This window comes from Saccopteryx bilineata, chromosome 1 (genome assembly GCF_036850765.1).
Source record: "Saccopteryx bilineata isolate mSacBil1 chromosome 1, mSacBil1_pri_phased_curated, whole genome shotgun sequence".
NCBI lineage: Eukaryota > Metazoa > Chordata > Mammalia > Chiroptera > Emballonuridae > Saccopteryx > Saccopteryx bilineata.
Window position 1 is genome coordinate 79809386 of NC_089490.1, and position 21488 is coordinate 79830873.

Below are 21488 nucleotides of genomic sequence, written 5' to 3' on the forward strand. Positions count from 1 at the left end.
AACTGTTGTGACGTCACGGAAATGGCGCCGTGAGAAGCGCGACCAACAGCTCTCCCCTAACTCACAACAAATTTAGCAACTAGAAACAGAAAAATTTATCCTCGGAGCATTCCGGAGTTCCACACAAACTGAAAGCAAAAGGACTGTTATCACTTGAATCTGAGAGACGAGGGTGTGAAGGAAGCTACCGCAGCGACGCTCATTCAAGCCGCCAGGGAGTGCGCCTGCGGTGAGTCAGCCCATATACTTGGGAACCACAAGCCGCCGCGAGCGGCCGACCGCGAGCCGCGGCGAACCCCCGCGAACCGCCACCGCGAGCTGCCGCGAGCCCCCGCGAACCGCCACCGCGAGCGGCCGCCACGAGCCCCCGCGCGCGCGCCCGGTCCGGTTGAGCACCGCTGACGTTCCCAGCGGCCCGCACACTGCGAGTGGGGGTCGCTGGCCACCAGTGCCCGGAGCGCGCCATTCGCGCGTGTGCCTTGGGCATTCCACGCGCCCAGGGCGCCCTACTGGCCCGCACACCCAGGGGGCTCCATTATCCTGCGCCTGGTGCGGTCCAGCCGCCAGCGGCGGGGCGAGCGGGAGAGGCTTGGGAGATTCTCTCCGTGGGCGGGGCACCTCACCCAGCCATTCAAGCTAACAATCAAGCGTTGGGGGAGGGGCGCGTGCAGGCAGCCTAAAACACCTTCGGAAACACAGCTGCGACCCAATCACTGAAATTAGCTTAACCCATAAAATCTGCGCACCCTCGGTTCTAATTGATAAGATCTCTCTCAGTTCAGCGATCCAAGACAAGAGGCGTGATATTTTTTAGTGCCTCTCGCTAAAGGGGCGGGGGCAACTTCTGATTGATAGAGCCTCCATATTCAGGGATAAACGCTAACAAGAAGGACTTGGCAGATAATAAGGTCTATACTACACTAGTCGTAAGCAGAGACTAGTGCCTCTTCTTCCCTGCAAAAACAGGCTACAAAGTGTGGAAAGCCTGGGTTGAGAGGTCCAACTAAATGATAGGCGCTGAACAGTCACCTTGACAACAATTGACTCCCACCCCCGCCTGATTACACTGGAGGCCCTGACTGTCAGAGCCTTTCCCAAAGCCTTGCACTGAGTGGGGATAGAGTGGGGATTTCCCAGCTCTTTGAGCCTCTTACTCCCCAGGCAGAAGCAGTTGCAGCCTTATAGCTGGATCACCAGGCTGCTAATTCAGAAAGGGGGGACTAGGAGAGAGAATCCAGGAAAGCAAACTCTCTCATCGTTGGACCCTGCAAACGCCAACAAGCCTTTACTTCCAGCAAGACTAAAGCCAATTATATGACATTGCCATAGAATCCCATCAACTGCAAATCCCTACCTAAGAGTGACACAGGGGCAGAGCCTGGGGTACAGAGTCACCAACTAGGAAGAGGGAGAGAAAAGAAAAAGGAAGAAGTTAACCTCTCAAAATCAAGAAAAACCCACAGACTTTACAACTTGATCCATTAATTTTTTGTTGTTGTTGTTGTTGTTTGTTTCTTCTATCTTTTTGCCTTTTTTTCCTCCACCTCGGTCCTTCTATTCTCTGCCCATCTTATGCTTCCCCTTTCTTGAACTACACTACCCATGAGTGTTGCATTTTATTTTTCTTCTTCATCCTCACCCTCCTTTAAGGTTATACTCCAAAACACTTAACTCTCACTCTCTCCTCTTTTGTTTTTTTTGTCTTGCTTTATTTTGTTTTTTTCTCCTCCTATTTTATTTCTTCCTTCGTTTTTCTCTTTTTCTTATTTTTTCCTTTCTATTCGTTTTTTCTTTTCTCATTTTACTTTCCTCCCATATAATCCTCAATCACGAACAAATTAGTTAATTTGGGACTCAAGGCTTTTTTTTGGCTTTATTTCTCTTTTTTGCTTTTGTTTTTATTTTTTTTCTCTTGTTTGTTTATTTTTGTGGCATTTTGGGTCCTCCCAACCCAAGGTCTCCATTGTATTTAGTCTTCGCTCCACTTAATACAACAGATTTTTACTTATTAATTTTATTTTTTCTTCTTTATTATTCTTTTTTGGTCCTTTTTTCTGATTCCCTCTTATCCCTCTCATTATATCTCTTAGTTGACCATCACTTACAAGCAAATCATCTTATGCTTGTCTAAGATTTTCTTCTTCTTTTTTTTTTTTTTTTTTTTTTTTGCATTTAGTAGATCCCTACTCCCTTTTTTTGCCCCTTGAACTCTTCACCCCAAATCAGGCCCTCCATTATAGGCACGATATTTCCCTGAGGAGGGGAGAGGAGGGAAAGAGAAGAGAGAAAAAAGGGGGAAATAATAAATTATTACTGGTTTTTTTTTGTGGGGTGTTTTACCTTTTTTTTTTTTTTTTTTTTTTTCTTTTTACTCCTTATTAACTCTAATTAGTGCTATCAATAAGACCACCCTCAGATGCCGATAAGAAAGAGGAAATCGAATATTATGGATACAAAAGAAAGAGAGGTAACACAAATAGATGTGGAAAAATCTATGGAGAAAAGACTTAACATATTGGAAGCCTTGGAGCTAAATGACAGAGAATTTAAAATAGAAATCTTAAAAATACTCAGAGATATACAAGAAAACACAGAAAGGCAATATAGGGAGATCAGAAAACAGCTCAATGAACACAAAGAATATATTACCAAGGAAATTGAAACTATAAAAACAAATCAAACAGAAATGAAAAACTCAATTCACGAGCTGAAAAACGAGTTAACAAGCTTAGCTAACAGAACAGCCCAGATTGAAGATAGGATTAGTGAAATAGAAGACAAACAACTTGAGGCACAACAGAGAGAAGAAGAAAGAGACTCAAAAATAATAAAAAATGAGAAAGCCCTACAGGAATTGTCTGACTCCTTCAGAAAGAATAACATAAGAATAATAGGTATATCAGAGGGAGAAGAGAAAGAAAATGGAATGGAGAATATACTCAAACAAATAATAGACGAGAACTTCCCAAGCCTGTGGAAGGAACTAAAGCCTCAAATTCAAGAAGCAAACAGAACACCAAGTTTTCTTAACCCCAACAAACCCACTCCAAGGCACATCATAATAAAGATGACACAAACCAATGACAAAGAAAAAATTCTCAAGGCAGCCAGGGAAAAGAAGAGTACAACATATAAAGGAAGGCCTATTAGATTATCATCAGATTTCTCAGCAGAAACTCTACAAGCTAGAAGAGAGTGGACCCCAATATTTAAAGCCCTGAAAGAGAGGAACTTTCAGCCAAGAATACTATACCCATCAAAGCTATCCTTCAAGTATGAAGGAGATATAAAAACATTCACAAATACAGAAAAGATGAGAGAATTTATCAACAGAAAGCCCCCACTCCAGGAAATACTAAGGGGGGTTCTCCAACCAGATTCAAAGAACAAAAGAAAACAACACCACAAGTAACAGCTCCACCAAGAACACAATAAAACCAAACTTAAACTGTGACAACAAAGGAAAAAAAGGGGGGAGAGGATGGAGATTAACAGTAGCAAAGGATGATGAAGTGCAGAAATACTTATAAGATAGGGTACTACAATGAATATGGTAGGTACCCTTTTCATTACTTAATGGTAACCACCCTTAAAAAAACCACCACAAAAACACTTGACTTAAAAAAGGTAGCAACAGAGGAAAGAAGTATGGAACACAAACAAACAAAAACAAATGATAGAAAAACAAAAGAGAAGAATCAAACTAGATACAAAACTAACAGAAAGCAATTTATAAAATGGCAGTAGGGAACCCACAAGTGTCAATAATTACACTAAATGTAAATGGATTAAACTTACCAATAAAAAGACACAGAGTAGCAGAATGGATTAAAAAAGAAAATCCAACTATATGCTGCCTACAAGAAACACATCTAAGCAACAAGGATAAAAACAAATTCAAAGTGAAAGGCTGGAAAACAATACTCCAAGCAAACAACACCCAAAAAAAAGCAGGTGTAGCAATACTCATATCTAATAATGCTGACTACAAGACAGAAAAAGTACTCAGAGACAAAAATGGTCATTTCATAATGATTAAGGGGAAGTTGAATCAAGAAGACATAACAATCCTTAATATATATGCACCAAACCAAGGAGCACCAAAATATATAAGACAGCTACTTATTGACCTTAAAACAAAAACTAACAAAAATACAATCATATTTGGAGACCTCAATACACCGCTGACGGCTCTAGATCGGTCATCCAAACAGAGAATCAATAAAGATATAGTGGCCTTAAACGAAATACTAGAACACCTGGATATGATAGACATCTACAGGACACTTCATCCCAAAGCGACAGAGTATACATTTTTCTCTAGTGTACATGGAACATTCTCAAGAATTGACCATATGTTGGGCCACAAAGACAATATCAGCAAATTTAGAAAAATTGAAATTGTACCAAGCATATTTTCTGATCATAAAGCCTTGAAACTAGAATTCAACTGCAAAAAAGAGGGGGAAAAACCCACAAAAATGTGGAAACTAAACAACATACTTCTAAAAAATGAATGGGTCAAAGAAGAAATAAGTGCAGAAATCAAAAGATTTATACAGACAAATGAAAATGAAAATACGACATATCAGAATCTCTGGGATGCAGCAAAAGCAGTAATAAGAGGAAAGTTCATATCACTTCAGGCCTATATGAACAAACAAGAGAGAGCCGAAGTAAACCACTTAACTTCACACCTTAAGGAACTAGAAAAAGAAGAACAAAGACAACCCAAAACCAGCCGAAGAAAGGAGATAATAAAAATCAGAGCAGAAATAAATGAAATAGAAAACAGAAAAACTATAGAAAAAATCAATAAAACAAGGAGCTGGTTCTTTGAAAAGATCAACAAAATTGACAAACCCTTGGCAAGACTCACCAAGGAAAAAAGACACAGGACTCAAATAAATAAAATCCAAAATGAAAGAGGAGAGATCACCACAGACATCATAGAAATACAAAGAATTATTGTAGAATACTATGAAAAATTATATGCCACCAAATACAACAATCTAGAAGAAATGGATAAATTCCTAGAACAATACAACCTTCCTAGACTGAGTCATGAAGAAGCAGAAAGCCTAAACAGACCAATCAGCAGGGAGGAAATAGAAAAAACTATTAAAAATCTCCCCAAAAATAAAAGTCCAGGCCCAGACGGTTATACTAGTGAATTCTATCAAACATTCAAAGAAGACTTGGTTCCTATTCTACTCAAAGTCTTCCAAAAAATTGAAGAAGAAGCAATACTTCCAAACACATTTTATGAGGCCAACATAACCCTCATACCAAAACCTGGCAAGGATGGCACAAAGAAAGAAAACTACAGACCAATATCTCTAATGAATACAGATGCTAAAATACTAAACAAAATACTGGCAAACCGAATACAACAACATATTAAAAAAATAATACATCATGATCAAGTGGGATTCATCCCAGAATCTCAAGGATGGTTCAACATACGCAAAACGGTTAACGTAATACACCATATCAACAAAACAAAGAACAAAAACCACATGATCTTATCTATAGATGCAGAAAAGGCTTTTGATAAAATACAACACAATTTTATGTTTAAGACTCTCAACAAAATGGGTATAGAAGGAAAATATCTCAACATGATAAAAGCCATATATGATAAACCATCAGCCAACATCCTATTAAACGGCATAAAACTGAGGACTTTCTACCTTAAATCAGGAACAAGACAGGGTTGTCCACTCTCTCCACTCTTATTCAACGTGGTGCTAGAAGTTCTGGCCAGAGCAATCAGACAAGACAAAGAAATAAAAGGCATCCATATCAGAAAAGAAGAAGTAAAGCTATCACTTTTTGCTGATGATATGATCCTATACATCGAAAACCCGAAGGACTCCACAAAAAGATTATTAGAAACAATAAACCAATACAGTAAGGTCGCAGGATACAAAATTAACATACAAAAGTCCATAGCCTTTCTATATGCCAACAATGAAATATTAGAAAACGAACTCAAAAAAATAATCCCCTTCACGATTGCAACAAAAAAAATAAAATACCTAGGAATAAACATAACAAAGAACGTAAAGGACCTATATAATGAAAATTACAAAGCATTGTTAAGGGAAATCGAAAAAGATACAATGAGATGGAAAAATATTCCTTGTTCTTGGATAGGAAGAGTAAATATAATCAAAATGGCCATATTACCCAAAGCAATATACAAATTTAATGCAATTCCCATCAAAATCCCTATGAGATTTTTTAAAGAAATGGAAAAAATCATCAGATTTATATGGAACTATAAAAAACCCCGAATAGCCAAAACAATCCTAAGGAAAAAGAATGAAGCTGGGGGCATTACAATACCTGACTTTAAACTATATTATAGGGCCACGATAATCAAAACAGCATGGTATTGGCAAAAAAATAGACACTCAGACCAATGGAACAGAATAGAAAGCCCAGAAATAAAACCACATATATACGGTCAAATAATCTTTGATAAAGGGGCCAACAACACACAATGGAGAAAAGAAAGCCTCTTCAACAAATGGTGTTGGGAAAACTGGAAAGCCACATGCAAAAGAATGAAACTCGACTACAGCCTGTCCCCGTGTACTAAAATTAATTCAAAATGGATCAAAGACCTAAATATAAGACCTGAAACAATAAAGTACATAGAAGAAGACATAGGTACTAAAATCATGGACCTGGGTTTTAAAGAACATTTTATGAACTTGACTCCAATGGCAAGAGAAGTGAAGGCAAAGATAAATGAATGGGACTACATCAGAATTAAAAGTTTTTGCTCAGCAAGAGAAACTGATATCAAAATAAACAGACAGCCAACTATATGGGAACTGATATTTTCAAACGACAGCTCAGATAAGGGCCTAATATCCAAAATTTACAAAGAACTCATAAAACTCAACAACAAACAAACAAACAATCCAATAAAAAAATGGGAAGAGGACATGAACAGACACTTCTCCCAGGAAGAGATACAAATGGCCAACAGATATATGAAAAGATGCTCAGCTTCATTAGTTATTAGAGAAATGCAAATCAAAACTACAATGAGATACCACCTCACTCCTGTTAGATTAGCTATTATCAACAAGACGGGTAATAGCAAATGTTGGAGAGGCTGTGGAGAAAAAGGAACCCTCATTCACTGTTGGTGGGACTGTAAAGTAGTACAACCATTATGGAGGAAAGTATGGTGGTTCCTCAAAAAACTGCAAATAGAACTACCTTATGACCCAGCAATCCCTCTACTGGGTATATACCCCAAAACCTCAGAAACATTGATACGTGAAGACACATGTAGCCCCATGTTCATTGCAGCACTGTTCACAGTGGCCAAGACATGGAAACAACCAAAAAGCCCTTCAATAGAAGACTGGATAAAGAAGATGTGGCACATATACACTATGGAATACTACTCAGCCATAAGAAATGATGACATCAGATCATTTACAGCAAAATGGGATCTTGATAACATTATAAGGAGTGAAATAAGCAAATCAGAAAAAAACAAGAACTACATGATTCCATACATTGGTGGAACATAAAAATGAGACTAAGAGACATGGACAAGAGTGTGGTGGTTACCAAGGGTGGGGGGGGAGGGAGGACATGGGAGGGAGGGAGGGAGAGAGTTAGGGGGAGGGGGAGGGGCACAGAGAACTAGATAGAGGGTGACGGAGGACAATCTGACTTTGGGCGAGGGGTTTGCAACATAATTTGATGACAAAATAACCTAGACATGTTTTCTTTGAATATATGTACCCTGATTTATTAATGTCATCCCATTACCATTAATAAAAATTTATTAAAAAAAAAAAAAAAAAAAAAAGAAAGAACTGTCACCACCAATCTTAAATCTAGCGAAACCATCTCCAAAAGTGAGAGATGAATTCAGACAATCCCAGATGAGCAAAAGCTAAGGGAGTTTGTGACCACTAAACCTTCCCTGCCAGAAATGTTCAGGAGAGTCCTGCAGGGTGAAATGAATGGACACAAGTCAGGAACTTGAAGTGTGAAGACAATTAAAAGAAGGGTACAGGAAACACAAATACATGGCAATTATAAAAGTTAAGACTTACTGCAACAATGCTGTCATAACTCCACTTTTTGTTCCTGTGTGATTTAAGAGAATAAAAAGAAAACTATTGACTTTAGGTTTGGGGTTTCTCATGTAAGGAATTTGCAAGTCATCACTCCATCCCAACAAGTAAAAAACCAAACAAACTGAAAAGTCAGCAACTCTTGTCAGATCTCTAAGAGAAGGGAGGACACAGGGCAAACCCCTGCTTCCAAGTCTAGATAGAAAGACAGGCAAACACAAGCCATCATGGCTTCCTAGACCAGAAACTGCCAGGAGAACTTGTGCCTAGGGTTCCCCAAACTGATAAATTTCTGAAGGCTCAGTGTAGAGTTGGCCGAAAACTACCTCCATGAAGACCCAGTCATAGGGAGCCCTACCTTATTGTGAGATTTTCCTTTAGGAGCGCAAGCAGGTTCCCACAGTAAGTATCAGACAAGTCCCCTTGTATTCCCCACAGGAGCAAGGGAAAGGAGCTATTAAAGACACCAGAGCATTCTATTCTTAACAAGGTCTGCCTTGGGGAGAAATTACCACACCAGAGCCCAACTGAAGGGAGGAGGGAAATACTCAATTGCAGCTCCTTCCAGCCATCTGTCCCAGCCAAGGGTGGAGAAGAAAACAAATTCCTGTGAAGGTCACAGCCAGAGGCACAGACTTCACTAAAGACCCAGCCTAATGGTAGAACCACAGAACATTCCCTTCTCCAAACCTCCCCACCACATCACTAAGTACCACAGCTTCTTTCACCTGAGGCACTGTGTCCGGCTATTAAAGGAAAAATGACAAGGCAAAAAACATATTGAAGAGACAAGGGCAAACAACACCAGTTGGTGAGAACTTGGAGCAGCAGAAACCCTCACTGCTGGTGAGAGTGCGATACAGCGTAGCCATTCTGGAATACAGGTTTTCAGTTTCTTAGAAAACTCAGCACCATAGGATCAGCAGTCTTGATCCTTGGTATTCACCCAAAGGAACTGGAAACGAATGTCCACACAAAAACCTGTACAGGGATATTTAAAGCAGCTTTATTTGTAATTGCCAAAACATGATACATAGGTTCGGTTTGTGACTTCAAATCTTGGAGGCAAAGATGGACCTTTAAGTACACAGCCATGTGGAAAAGATAAAATTGCCCCACTCCACCCTCATCTCATGCCCCTAGAGGAAAATCAAAATCCAAACAGACATGAGACCTACACGTGAACAAAGAACAGAAGCCTGGAGAAAACAAGGCTTAACTCCTGCTTGGTAAACCTCCCAACTATGATGCAGGAAAGAAAAGACTCCTAGACACAAATACCTCAAGTTGAGAACCCTTCTTCAGAGTCAAAGACAAATGGAGGAATTACTTATATGTTGTAATGCTGGATGAATACCTTACTAATTAAAGAATTTTTAAAACATGGTAAGAAAATGACTAAAAATGCTAAGGAGTATGGAGAAGAGATGTGAACAGTCAACTTGTAGAAAAGACGGCCTTAAAGTTATGAGAAGATCCCCTCAGGGAAGGAAGAGCCCACAGATTGGCAAATTGGCGAGGCTTAAAAGACATTCAGCTCTGCCCTGTGGAGAGGAATTTGGCATGACCGAGCCAATTAACATGCACTGATCCTGACCAGCAACCCACCTCTAAGAACTTATATCGTAGATGCCCCTTGAGCAATATAGAAATACAAATGAGCAGTTAGTTGTTGCAGTATCATTTGAAGTTTGAAAATATTGGCAGCCACCTAAATGTCTGGAAACTAAAGAAATGGCTGTCCACACAACACCAAGCTGAGTGTCCCAATCATGAAAACATGGCAGCTCTCGAGAGACATATGGAGTGATTGCAGATGCTCCAGAAAAGCATAGATGTAGATAGAATGCCACCTTTGGTGTATGAAAGGGAGGTATTTGTTTATCTGCCAAAAAGTGCATGAAAGACAACCCAGGAAACTAGGGCATTAGTGACAAGAAACAGAGGGAGTGATGTCCCAGCACAGACTTTGGCCATGTTCAACTGACTGGACAAGATGGGATGTCAGACCCTAAGACTGAAAGCAAATGGAAAGCATGAACCCAATGACAAGTCAAATGAAAAGCACAACCACAATCAAAGGTGGACTAACAGTAGAGCTCTGTTCTGCGGGTTTGTTTCCACAGTCATGGAAAAGCCATTCCGAAGCTAGTTAGCCTGCTGAGCACTGTCACTATTGTTGAGGTGACGGTCTCACTGTGGGAGCCAGGACAGATATGGACCAGAGGAGGCAAACAAGCCATAGACAGGTAGGATTGGAGGTGTCAGCACACACTGATTTCTGGTAAATGTGCACGTGTGTGCAGCACTGTCTTCCCAGTTCCATCCATAGGAAGGGTGTAGAAATGGACCTTCCAATAGCAAGGAGCACATTTTGCACCAAATCTTGGTCTGAAAAATTATTCCCTGTCAAAAGGAGCCCTCAGAAACGCAGTTCCAGGGAAGGGACAGAGGCCAAGAGGGGCATGAATGGGACACCTATGCCTAGAAGTAGGAAAGTGCTCCAGAAATGAACAGTGACAGGGTGTGTATCAAGACAGAGCAGCCTGGTAGTCTCCCAGAGTGAATCTTGCACAATTCAAACACAAGATAAGTAGACAGGGCGACTCTCAGACTATCTGGTTCAGCAGCAACCCACTCCCATGTGCCAATAATCAATGACAAATATTTGAATGCTGAGGAATTATCAATGAGTGATAAATGCTGATCGTAGATAAACAAGTACTGATCAGAGATACAAATGGGGTAGGCAGGAACCCATACACACACAATGCCCAGTGCCGACTGGCAGACATGGAGCCCTGCAGACTTCTGGTAGCACTGTCAGCAGGCATGGAGTGGGGCACAGCTGTAGGAGGTCCTGGTCTGAAGGGTCTGCAGACTGCCTATCAGTCACAGTAGAGAAACCAGTGACTATAAGGTGTCTTTCCCAGGATTCAGTGGGGTACTCAGGAGTCCAGGCCATGCAGTAGGCAACTCACTCTTGAATGCTCAGACAATAGCCTGTTTTTATTACACACATGTGTGCACGGTGTAGATGCATGTGGTATGTATGTGCACTGTGTGCAGTGGCACCCTGTGCTTTGCATTGACTGGTGTTAGACACACTTTGGCTACTTAATAAATGTGGTTTGGTAAAATGTTTAAGTGTCAAAAATCACATAGGCCCTGGCCAGTTGGCTCAGTGGTGGAGTGTCGGCCTGGCGTGCAGAGGTCCTGGGTTCGATTCCTGGCCAGGGCACACAGGAGGGGCGCCCATCTGCCTCTCCGCCCCTCCCCCTCTCCTTCCTCTCTGTCTCTCTCTTCCCCTCCCGCAGCCAAGGCTCCATTGGAGCAAAGATGGCCCGGGCACTGGGGATGGCTCCTTGGCCTCTGCCCCAGGCACTGGAGTGGCTCTGGTCGCAACAGAGCGACGCCCTGGAGGGGCAGAGCATCGCCCCCGGTGGGCAGAGCGTCGCCCCCTGGTGGGCGTGCTGGGTGGATCCCGGTCGGGCGCATGCAGGAGTCTGTCTGACTGTCTCTTCCCGTTTCCAGCTTCGGAAAAATACAAAATAAATAAATAAGAGAAAAAAAATGACATAAAAATAAAAGGTGAAGGCACAGTCTGGAAATACTGCATACACAAGACTGCTGGTAAGAAACAGTTTACAGACTTTAATTCTCATTCCATTTGAACATGTGTATGTTCTGACACTTCCCCTGAAATGGAACCATGTCCCTGTGACTACAAAGGAGGACTTGCCAGCAGCTCAGGGTGCAGGTGCGGAGGTTCCCATTTCACAGCTACACGTGCTCATATGACCTTCTCCAAGGGTGCACTTTGTTAGGTACTCTGAGGCCCAACAGCAAACGTGCGTTAGGTTGGGCATGCTGCCCAAACGCAGCTCCCTAGACAGCTGACTGTCCCTGTGGCTGTGCCCCAACCCCCTGTATTCACAAGCACAGTGCAGCGTGGACGTGGGCCCATGCCTCAGGTGTGGTGGTAGGTGAGCTCGGCCAGCCCCCTCAGGCCTGCAAAGGGATACGTCACAGTTCTGTGATTGTTTCTTTGTGCCGTCTTGTGTTGGATGCTGGCGAGAGCCTGGCAGACGCTGTGAGTTCCCCTCAGGAAGGCCTGAGGAGTCTCTCCAGAAGCACCAGCTTTGTCTGCAGGTTGATGTTGAAAGGAGGCAGTTTGGTCAGGTTCAGACTCACACCAGTGGTGCCTGCGATGCTGGCCACAACCCGGTGTGTGTCTCTGTAGAGAGCCAGGTGCTCAGGGGTTGCCTCCATGAGCAGGTGTGTATAGAACAGCATGTGCTTGGACCCGGGCTGCACATCCTCCCTCTTCTCATACCTGCAAGACAAGAGCATGTGTACAGCTGTGCCTCAGCCCCATGCCAGCCCCACACCACCCAGGCTCCCCCCAGGGAGAAGCACTGCCACCTGCAGTCATGCAATGGTGGGCACATACCTCCAGGCGCCATTGACCTCCATGAACCGAGACACGCCTGTCTGTGCAGCAGCTACATCGATGTGCAGGACAACATCTGCAGGAAACAATGTGTGTTTGGTTAGAACTGTGGCCATGTACCTCTGGCCCCAGCAGTGGCAGGTCCCCAGACAGCCCAAGCACCTACCTGTCTGGGGGGACACCACCTCGTGCAGCCTTTGCATGGCCACGCCACCAGGGTAGTTGAAATGGGACACGTATAGGGCTGTGGCTGAGTAGGCTGCATTTGCCACAAGATGCCCTATCACAAGGAGGGACCCTGCTTTATATAGCCAAGACTTCTTGTAGTTGTTCAGTCTGGAAAAACAGCAGTATGTTTCAGGGAAAGTATGTGACAGCAATAGGTGGAAAGTATGTCACTGGGAACACAAACCTGCTGATCACCTTCACTGAATCATAACAAAGTTAATCATCTGGCAGATAAATTACTAAAAAGTGAGTAAAAACTACCTTAAAACTTTTCTCTGTGAAATTCCACCCAAGATGACAATTTAAAATTGATACTAAATTTTGAAACATCCTGAGTTATGATGCAGATCGCAGCACAGCCCCCAGGCCAATTGTTGCTGGGCTTATAAGAGAAGCCGACCAGAGATGGCAACGCGGAGGCCACGACAGTGACCATGGGGCCCACATAGACAAAAATACTGACTGATTGGTCCTTTACAGAGGGTGCTGGCCCATGTCAACTAAGGAGACCCTTGGCCAGACTCTGGTCAGTCCCTGCTGAGCACTTCTCATAGGCCTTGGCCTATGAGGACTGCAGACCCTTGGCATGAACAATGTCACCCACTGCTAAGCAAGACTGCACCCCTGAGAAGGCACCAGCCATTTAGATGCCTGCCTGGGGACACCCCATGCTGCCAGAATTCACTGTGTTCCAGCCAAACCTGGTGATGTGAAGGTGACCCCTGGATTGCTCATGGGCAAGTGACCACAGATAGTTTGCCAGTCTAAGTCCTGTCTCTGCCCTTACAAATTTATTTATTTATTTATTTATTTATTTTGCATTTTTCCGAAGCTAGAAACAGGGAGGCAGTCAGACAGACTCCCGCATGCACCCAACCGGGATCCACCCGGCATGCCCACTAGGGGGCAATGCTCTGCCCCTCTGGGGCGTTGCTCTGTTGCATCCAGAGCCATCCTAGCGCCTGAGGCAGAGGCCATAGAGCTATCCTCACTGCCCGGGCCATCTTTGCTCCAATGGAGCCTCGGCTGCGGGAGGGGAAGAGAGAGACAGAGAGGAAGGAGAGGGGGAGGGGTGGAGAAGCAGATGGGCGCTTCTCCTGTGTGCCCTGGCCGGGAATCGAACCCAGGACTCCTGCACGCCAGGCCGACGCTCTACCACTGAGCCAACTGGCCAGGGCCTGCCCTTACAAATTGACCACCTAAACTTTTACCCAAGGACCTGGGATCAGTGTTCAGGGAGTAACTGCTACATCCCTGCTGGAGGAGAGTATTATGTGCACCACTGCCTCCTGCCACACACAGCTTGCCCCTTTCTCTCTGGTGCCCAGCTGACCTGCTTTTTCACCACAGGCCAGGTCTTTTGAGTCTCCTGCCCTTGGTTCGGGAGAGTGAGTTCAGCGCACCAGCACCCCCTCCACTAGCACAGGGCTTTATAGGGACAGGATGTGCTCCATTTTCAGGAGGGCCTGGCTTTGCTGATCTGATGCCTACGTTTTCTGTGAACAAGGACCTGTCCCTCTCAGCCTTTAAGAGTGAGCCAGCCTGCCACTCTAAGCCCTTCTTCACCTGACCAGCCAGCCTCACAGCCTCCCTGCCCGGCCACTATTTCCTAAGTGTCCTGCCCCTGAATGACTGAACACTGGACACTTAGCACAGCCATGTGCAGGCAGGCCCAAGCAGAGCCGTTGGGTCAGTGGATGGCCCATCCTGACCTGGTCTTGGCCCAGCAGCATTGCCATGGAGATGGCCTGGGCTGCCCTGTTTCCCTTGAAAATCATGCCCTTTGAGAATCAGTAGACCTGTGTGCAGAGGAACCGTGAAGCTCATCCCAAGTGCCAGCACTCACAGGTAGGCACAGCCCCGGGCAGCCACGATGTTGAGAAGGGGGAAGGTGTAGATGATGAAACGTAGCTCCTTGTGCGGGAGCAGCGAGTACAGGGCCACAAAGCCCAGTGCCGGCAAGAGCAGTGCCACGATCCTCCTGTCCACAAGGCCCAGAGGCACGAAGAACAGGCTGCCACCCAAGCCGCGGGGCAGGGCCGAGTAGAAGTACCACAGCAAGGGCGAGGTCTGGGTGGAAAGGGTTAAGGAGGCCATATGTCAGTAATAGTCACAAGTCCTCTCAACTGGACCCAGGCTGGGAGCACAGCCGGCACAACCCTAACAAGACCCTGCTTGGGTGCCCAGGCCCTCCTGAAATTCCCTTTCACCTGTGGACAGAGGCCAGGACCCGGCGCCTGAGTACCAGCAGCACCGAGTCTAGTAGGCAGTGACCAGGGCTGTGTTTCACCTTCCTGTCCTTTTTCTCTGTGAAAACAATTGTCTCAAGGTGATGGGTGCACTGGGGACTCAGTACACTGTTCTTTCTACATGGGTGTTTAAATGACCCACAATTAAACATTAGAAAGCAGAATATCACAGGACTAAGGGAGAAGCCCGGGCTCCAAAAGCAAGGTGGTCTGCAAGGTGGTCTTTCTACAGGGTGGGCAGGACACCAGAGCAGGGAGACCCCCCCCTTGCAGGCCCTGCACTTCCTGGGGTCTCCTGTGTGGACAGGGCAGAAGGCACCAGTCCTGGTAATACAGCAGCTGCAGTAGCCACCATGCCCCCTCAGGCATACCCATTTCAAGTGTATCCCCATCAGATATGTCCCCATCACGCTGGGAGAAAAGCAGCTCCTAGCATCTTTCTGTCCTGACCTAAGCTGGGGCTGCTGGCACCCTCTCTGCCAGGCCATCCATGGTGACAAGTAAAGGATACTCCCCAGTTGGAGCTTTTGTTCTGGATGGTGTTGTACCAAAGCACAGTTCCTTCCGGCCATACAAGGTAGCGCCAAAAATAAGAGTCCACAATAACCGTCAGTCCTAACAGAATAAAATGGAGCTCCTCAGGAAGGAACACAGCACCTGAAAGCTCAGTCAGTAGCTCAGGCTGCTGGGTGAACGTGGCAGCCCAAGGCCCAGGTCACAGGTCAGTGTCTCCATGGGACTGCCCCATTGGCCAAGACACCATGAGCCATCAACTTCATGGAAAGGAACTGGCACATTGGGGCCTTGGTTCCCAAGAACATCTTCCTGCAGAGTCTCATGACCTGGGCACAGCAGGAGGGGAGCTGTGGAGGGAGGCCAAGCAGCGGGGGGAGCACCCTGTGGGGACACTTAGGCAAGAACAGCAACATAATGCTGCTCAAAGTTCACATAATTTTATTTAATGAAAAATAAACCCAAAACCCCAATTTCTCTTCATCTCTGTGAAACGAGACCAAGCATCAACTCACCGAGGCAGAGCAGGCCAGCAGGCACAGCATAGGACAGAGCCTTGACCACAGACAACCGCCGGGTGCAGAGCAGCAGTAGCAGCACAAGGCCCAGGAGCAGGCTCAGCTCAGCCCTGAAGACCAGGATGGCCAGTGCCGAGAGCCAGATGAAGCGTCCCCACCTCTGCTGCAGCCAGGCTGTGAGGGCCAGCAGCACTGTGAACACGGCAAGACACAGGTGATTACTTCTCACGGAAAGCCATGCAGAACCCCACAGGAAATAGCAAACACTGTTTGGGACCAGTTCCACTGACACGGGCTGGGCTCCACCCAGGGATGTCCTGCCCCAACACAGCCCAAACACCAGGGGCTGTGTCCAGCCACCTGTTCCCTGCTCCGTATCTCCAGAGCCTCAGGTGCCCATGTGCAGTGCCCACCTTGGCCGTCCTCCACTCTAGTCCTGCTGGCTCTGTCCACAGTTCATTGAGAATGATGCACTGCTTGCCACCTCCTCCCACCATGTCCAGCAGGAGACCCCTCCCCAGGCAGGGTGAGTGTCAGGCTGTGCCTCTGCACTGTCAGTGCTGATTCCCAAACCTGCATCATCCATGGTCTCCCTGGGGCACCCTCACAACACCCAGAGCAAGCTGCCCATCTGCCGAGTCACTCCAGCACCCACATGAGCGAACCCTCCCAGGTGGTGTCTGAAACAGACTCACACCCACCTGCGCCCTTTACTGGAAAGGGCACCTCAGCCCAGTTGAGAACAGATACCACTTCCCATTGCATGCTGCCCGGTCACTGGGCATTTCTACAACACCCCATGAGCAGCAGCTATTGTTGGGCAGCTGAGCCTCAAAGGACCCCCACTCATCTGTCACCTGGCAGGTGTGCCTGAGCTCAGCAAGTGGCATGGGGACCATCGCAGGGCCTGATGGCATGAGAAGGACCAGGAACCTGGCAGGATTCAGTCGAGGTGGTGGGGAGGTGAGAAGAGGCTTTCATAATCAGAATCACCAAAACAGTATGCAGTGCACCTCAGCAGCTACGTACCCACGGGCAGGGCCAGCACGTTGGGGAGTGTCCGCGTGCAGTAGAACATCAAGTGGAACTGTGTGGCCGTCATCCAGCAGAACATGGTGGCTGCTGTGGCCCCAAACTGCCGTCGCACTTCTTTTTGCAAAGTCCACAGTCCAAAAATCACTCCAAGTCCCAGGACAGCTCTGACTAAACAAGGATGGTGACATGTGTGTGACCACCAGTGAGACAGGTGCCTTGGCCAAGTGGGTCTTTGACACTGTAACTTGCAGTTGTCAGTTAATGACCAGGTGACAGTGAAACAACCCTAAGAAAGGAGATCTTTGGTATTCAACAGACTGGGTGTGGGGAACAGACAGCCTAGACCCCAGCACCCAACCCTAGTCCTTCACTGTGACTGTGAGACCCAGGGCAGGGTGGGCAGTGTCTGTACCACAGTATGATGAGCCCAGCACTAGTACCAGAGCCCAACCCCACATGGCCGTGACGGCTCCAGGGCCACCTTTATGAGGGCCAGAGGTTCAGATGGCTTCCACTCTCCCATCTAGGGCTCCCTGGTGGCCCCATGACCAGCATGGCCTGTCTAGCTACCCTGTGTGATGGTGCATCTCCTAAGCTGCCCTTTTGAGAGTTCAGCTGCTCCTCCTCAGGAATCTGATTCTGTCACAGCTCGCACCAGGCCAAACCCGGACAAGCCTAATGTGAGAACATATTTGTGTCTGTTGGGAAAATGAGAATGCAGTCTGGGTTTAGATGCAATAAAAATGTACTGAAATGGAAAGACAGTGATTATTAACTAGAAAGTGAGATTGCAGAGCTCTATGCAGTGAACCTAAACTGGGCCCAGAGAAAAACCCAGAAGGATCCTGTACAAGCAATCTCTGGGCAGGAAGTGCCAACACACTTGTTTAAAAGTCATGAGAGGTGCTCAGTTCCCTGTGTGGGGTCACATCCCAGAAAGGGCTGATGTCTAACCTCGACCAGTACTCTGAACCACCAGCTAAATGGCCAAGGACAGCCAAGATCCACAGGCAGCCACTGCTGAGTGGAGGAGCCTCAAGCAGGCTGACCAAGATCACCAGGCCTCAGAATTCATCTGTCCCCATTGGAAGACCCCTGTCCTTACCTATCAGCTGAGAATAGAACTTGGACGTTCCCAACAGTGAGAGCATGCAGACTGCAGGGCTGGAGAGCACTGCAATCACCAGTGGCCCGATGAATGTCCTGGGGACCACGCCCGGGAACTCCAGGTGGTCATACTGCAGGGGGAGGGCAAGGTCAGCAGAGGCCTGGGACTTGGGGACAACAGTCAGTCATAGGTGTGGTCCTCACCTGCTCCATGGCCAGCCGGTGATAGAGCAGATCATGCACAGCCTGCAGGCTGAAGCTCTCCTCCACCTTGGTGTAGGGGCAGGTGACCAGGTGGATGGAGGCTACGGCCACCAACAGTCCCAGCAGCTGGCGCTGCCTGCCCAAACCTGATGGCCTCTTTCTAGCCATTCTGTGCTTCAGTTTCACAGACCGTCAGCACTGCCACTCTGGGAGCATTTCAGAGAATGAAAACAGATTCCCAAGTTTCAAAAATCAGGCTTGAGGCAACATCTGGGAGATCTGGGTGAAAGGTAAGCAGGAATGCTTGTTGCAATTTCTGTAAGTCTAAAAACACATAAAACCAGAAAGTTTTTATAAAAACACTTGAGAAGTGTTCTCATTTTACCCAGCTACCTTACACTAAGCTGAGTAACTATTTCTCCAAAGAGAAAGACTTCAGTTGCAGAACCTGAGTTTAGTCCTGTGTGCAGCCCAGCCCGAGGGCAGGATGGCCCCTTTGCTGCAGATTCTCAAACCCAGCTTGGCCCCTATAGTCCCAGTCAAGAGACTGAAAGGAGGCTGAGAGGTAGGACCACAGGAGGGGGACACAGGGCAACCAAAAGCCCCTGCGCTCAACATGGTGGGTAAGCCTGTGGAAGCCTGTCCCACTGCCTTCTCAGTTGTCCCTAGGTGCCATGCTTAACCCCTAGGTGGCACCAGACTGGTCATGAACGTGAATATGTGGGTGGCAAAAAGGATGATGTGTCCTTGAGGAGTTCAGATAGACGTGCCTGCAATGGTTCCTCAGATACCAACAGGATGACTGGGGTACATGGAAGTGTCCAGTCGGCTCCTACCTGAAAGACTGTCTGTTGAGGGGAAGGAAAGGTGGCAAGTTCTTGTTCATGTTTTTGGCTTCTCTTTAAACAGGTTTTTTTTTCCTTAATATGGAACAGATTTGCGTGTCATCCATGAACGGGGCCATACTAACCTTCTCTGTACTTTCAAGTTTTAGTATATGTGCTGCTGAAGTGAACACTAAACAGGTTTGATTTTATTTTATTTATTTATTTTTTTTAAGTTTGATTTTATTTCGTCAAAACCAGAAGGGCCAGAAGCAAAAGAAGTGTACCACAGTGCTGCTTGTTAAAGCTACTCTTTGGTTAGAGGGAGATCTAAGGAGTGTGCAAGGAAAGCAAATGGGGGGGACAAGTCAGGGAAACCTGCAGATGAGAAGGACCAGGAACCTGGCGGGATTCAGTCGAGGTGGTGGGGAGGTGGGAAGAGGCTTTCATAATCAGAATCACCAAAACAGTATGCAGTGCACCTCAGAACTTGCTTTTCTCTTCCAAATATAACCCCCTCCCCCCAAGGAAAGAGGTGCTGCTACTCTGTCTCCTTTTTTCTAAAATGTAAGCTGCTGAAGGCAGGGATTTTTCCAGTTTGTTTCTACCCCCTTGCCCTCACTGTAACCTCAACAAAGAGAACAGACCCTGGTCATCACAGAAGTGCTCAAATGTTCTGGAAGATGTCTTTGTCCTGCGGCTGGGTTCACATCCCATGGGCAGGGCCACTAAGCTGACTCACAGCTGTTATTAGCAGAGCCTGGCGTATAGAGGTGCTCAACAAATTAGCAGAAGACAAAATCTGCTAGACGTTAAATCTCTTTAGATGTGAATGTTATCACACCAGCTTCCATTTTCACTAAAAGTACACTTACGCTTTAATCCCAGTAAAGCCAAGACCACAGAACATGCACTTGCTACGTTCTAGTTCCTCTTACTGGCTTATGTGAGATAAAAGTTTAAAGAAATAGAAAGCATCTATGCAGCGGAGCTGTAGAAGCAGCTGCACAAGGGCTGCCTGGCAGAAACCTGCTACAGTTCCTGGAGGGCTACCTCTCCATTGTCAGCTAAGAACAGACCTGTCCCTTCAGATCCCACTCTACACCTCTGCCTGGACGACACTCCCCTGGGGGAAAGTCCATTCTGTTATCTACGGGGAGGGCTTCTCACCCAGATGAGGGTGTGAGCAAAGGCAGAAGCCAACTGCCAAGCAGCTCTTTTGGAAGACACTGGCAGCACCAAGGCTCAGCCAGATGCTCCCGGGACGGCGGGAAGACTCAGTGCACTGGCAGCACAGGACCCATCACTAGGGCTCCAGAGAGTGGATGACGTTTGTCTGCACTGCTCCACGCTGCCAGATCTGTGAGGGGTGCTAAGCATCCTCAGGTTAAAAACGGCCATTGCCCTGGAGGGATAGATCCGTTGGTTAGAGTCATTCGGAAGCACAGAGGTTGACGGTTCCATCCCCAGTCAGGGCACACACAGGAGCAGCTTGATGTTCCTCTCTCTCTCTCTCTCTCTCTCTCTCTCCCTTTTCCTCTCTCACTAAAATCAATTAAAGTTAAAACACACACACACACACACACACACACACACACACACTGCCCGTCCATGACTCCAAAATGTGTGGTTTATAGAACCATGGCATTTCAGACCAGGAATGAGCTCCAGGGGCCTCTGTTCCCTCAGGAATCAACCGCCTCTACTGTAAATGGTCAAATCAGACATTCAATTGATTAATCCCTCAGTTGCAAAGACAAGCGATTTGGTAAATATTTGGCTGGCGGCAAGCCCAAAATCAGGAAAAACTTTGTATCATTTGTACCTCTCCCTTCCGGGAGAGGTAGGTCCTAGAATCCAGGTAATGCTCATCTTAATTCTCCTCACTGAAACCACGGCTCAGGTGCCAATCACCCGGGGCACCTGGGATAAGGTAGACTCCAGGGCCTCCCAAGACACTGATCAGGCCCCAGGTGAGGAGCCCAGTCCCCCAGTGAAGAGCCCCGGCCCCCAGAGGAGAAGGCCTGGTGGCCGTCCCACGTGAACACGCACCGAAAAGCCAGAGGCAAGCTACGGAAGCTTCGGCTCGAGATCCCAGGCGCTCGCACCAAGAGCTTCGACTGCGACACCATTCCTCTGAGTGCTGCCGTCTGGGGGGGGGGGGGGCGCCTCGGCTGGAAAAGGGGCAGTGAAAGCCGAGAACTGAGGCGAAGCCCTTGCCCGAACCAAACATGGCCACCAAA

The 21488-nt window shown here is 46.7% G+C and overlaps 1 protein-coding gene across 4 annotated transcripts; it reads right to left on the bottom strand.

Annotated features, from left to right (window-relative positions):
* Positions 1–11742: 11742 nt before the first annotated feature.
* ALG12 (ALG12 alpha-1,6-mannosyltransferase) lies at positions 11743–21425 on the bottom strand. Of its 4 annotated transcripts, none has more exons than XM_066254916.1 (10): positions 21298–21425; positions 18422–18745; positions 18216–18348; positions 17105–17278; positions 16073–16267; positions 15556–15659; positions 14642–14865; positions 12734–12903; positions 12568–12643; positions 11743–12450 (listed from the first exon to the last, which is right to left on the bottom strand). In XM_066254916.1, exons 2-10 carry the CDS (start codon positions 18587–18589, stop codon positions 12219–12221), a joined length of 1476 nt encoding a protein of 491 aa, XP_066111013.1. In that variant the 5' UTR covers positions 18590–18745; positions 21298–21425; the 3' UTR covers positions 11743–12218. The 4 variants fall into 4 exon arrangements, with proteins under 4 accessions (XP_066111013.1, XP_066111026.1, XP_066111018.1 ...); XM_066254929.1 differs by lacking the exon at positions 12734–12903 and adding an exon at positions 15006–15102 and having other exon boundaries at positions 15495–15659; XM_066254921.1 differs by having other exon boundaries at positions 18422–18700; positions 21298–21418.
* Positions 21426–21488: the final 63 nt, after the last annotated feature.

Excerpts from the sequence above, each read along its gene's own strand:
- ALG12 (XM_066254916.1), bottom strand. The coding sequence starts at position 18,589 with ATGGCTAGAAAGAGGCCATCAGGTTTGGGCAGGCAGCGCCAGCTGCTG. Across the intron at positions 14,866-15,555 it reads ACAAAAGCTCCAACTGGGGA|ACCTCGCCCTTGCTGTGGTA; the intron begins GTATCCTTTACT and ends CTTTCCACCCAG. Across the intron at positions 12,644-12,733 it reads GGTGGTGTCCCCCCAGACAG|ATGTTGTCCTGCACATCGAT; the intron begins GTAGGTGCTTGG and ends TGTTTCCTGCAG.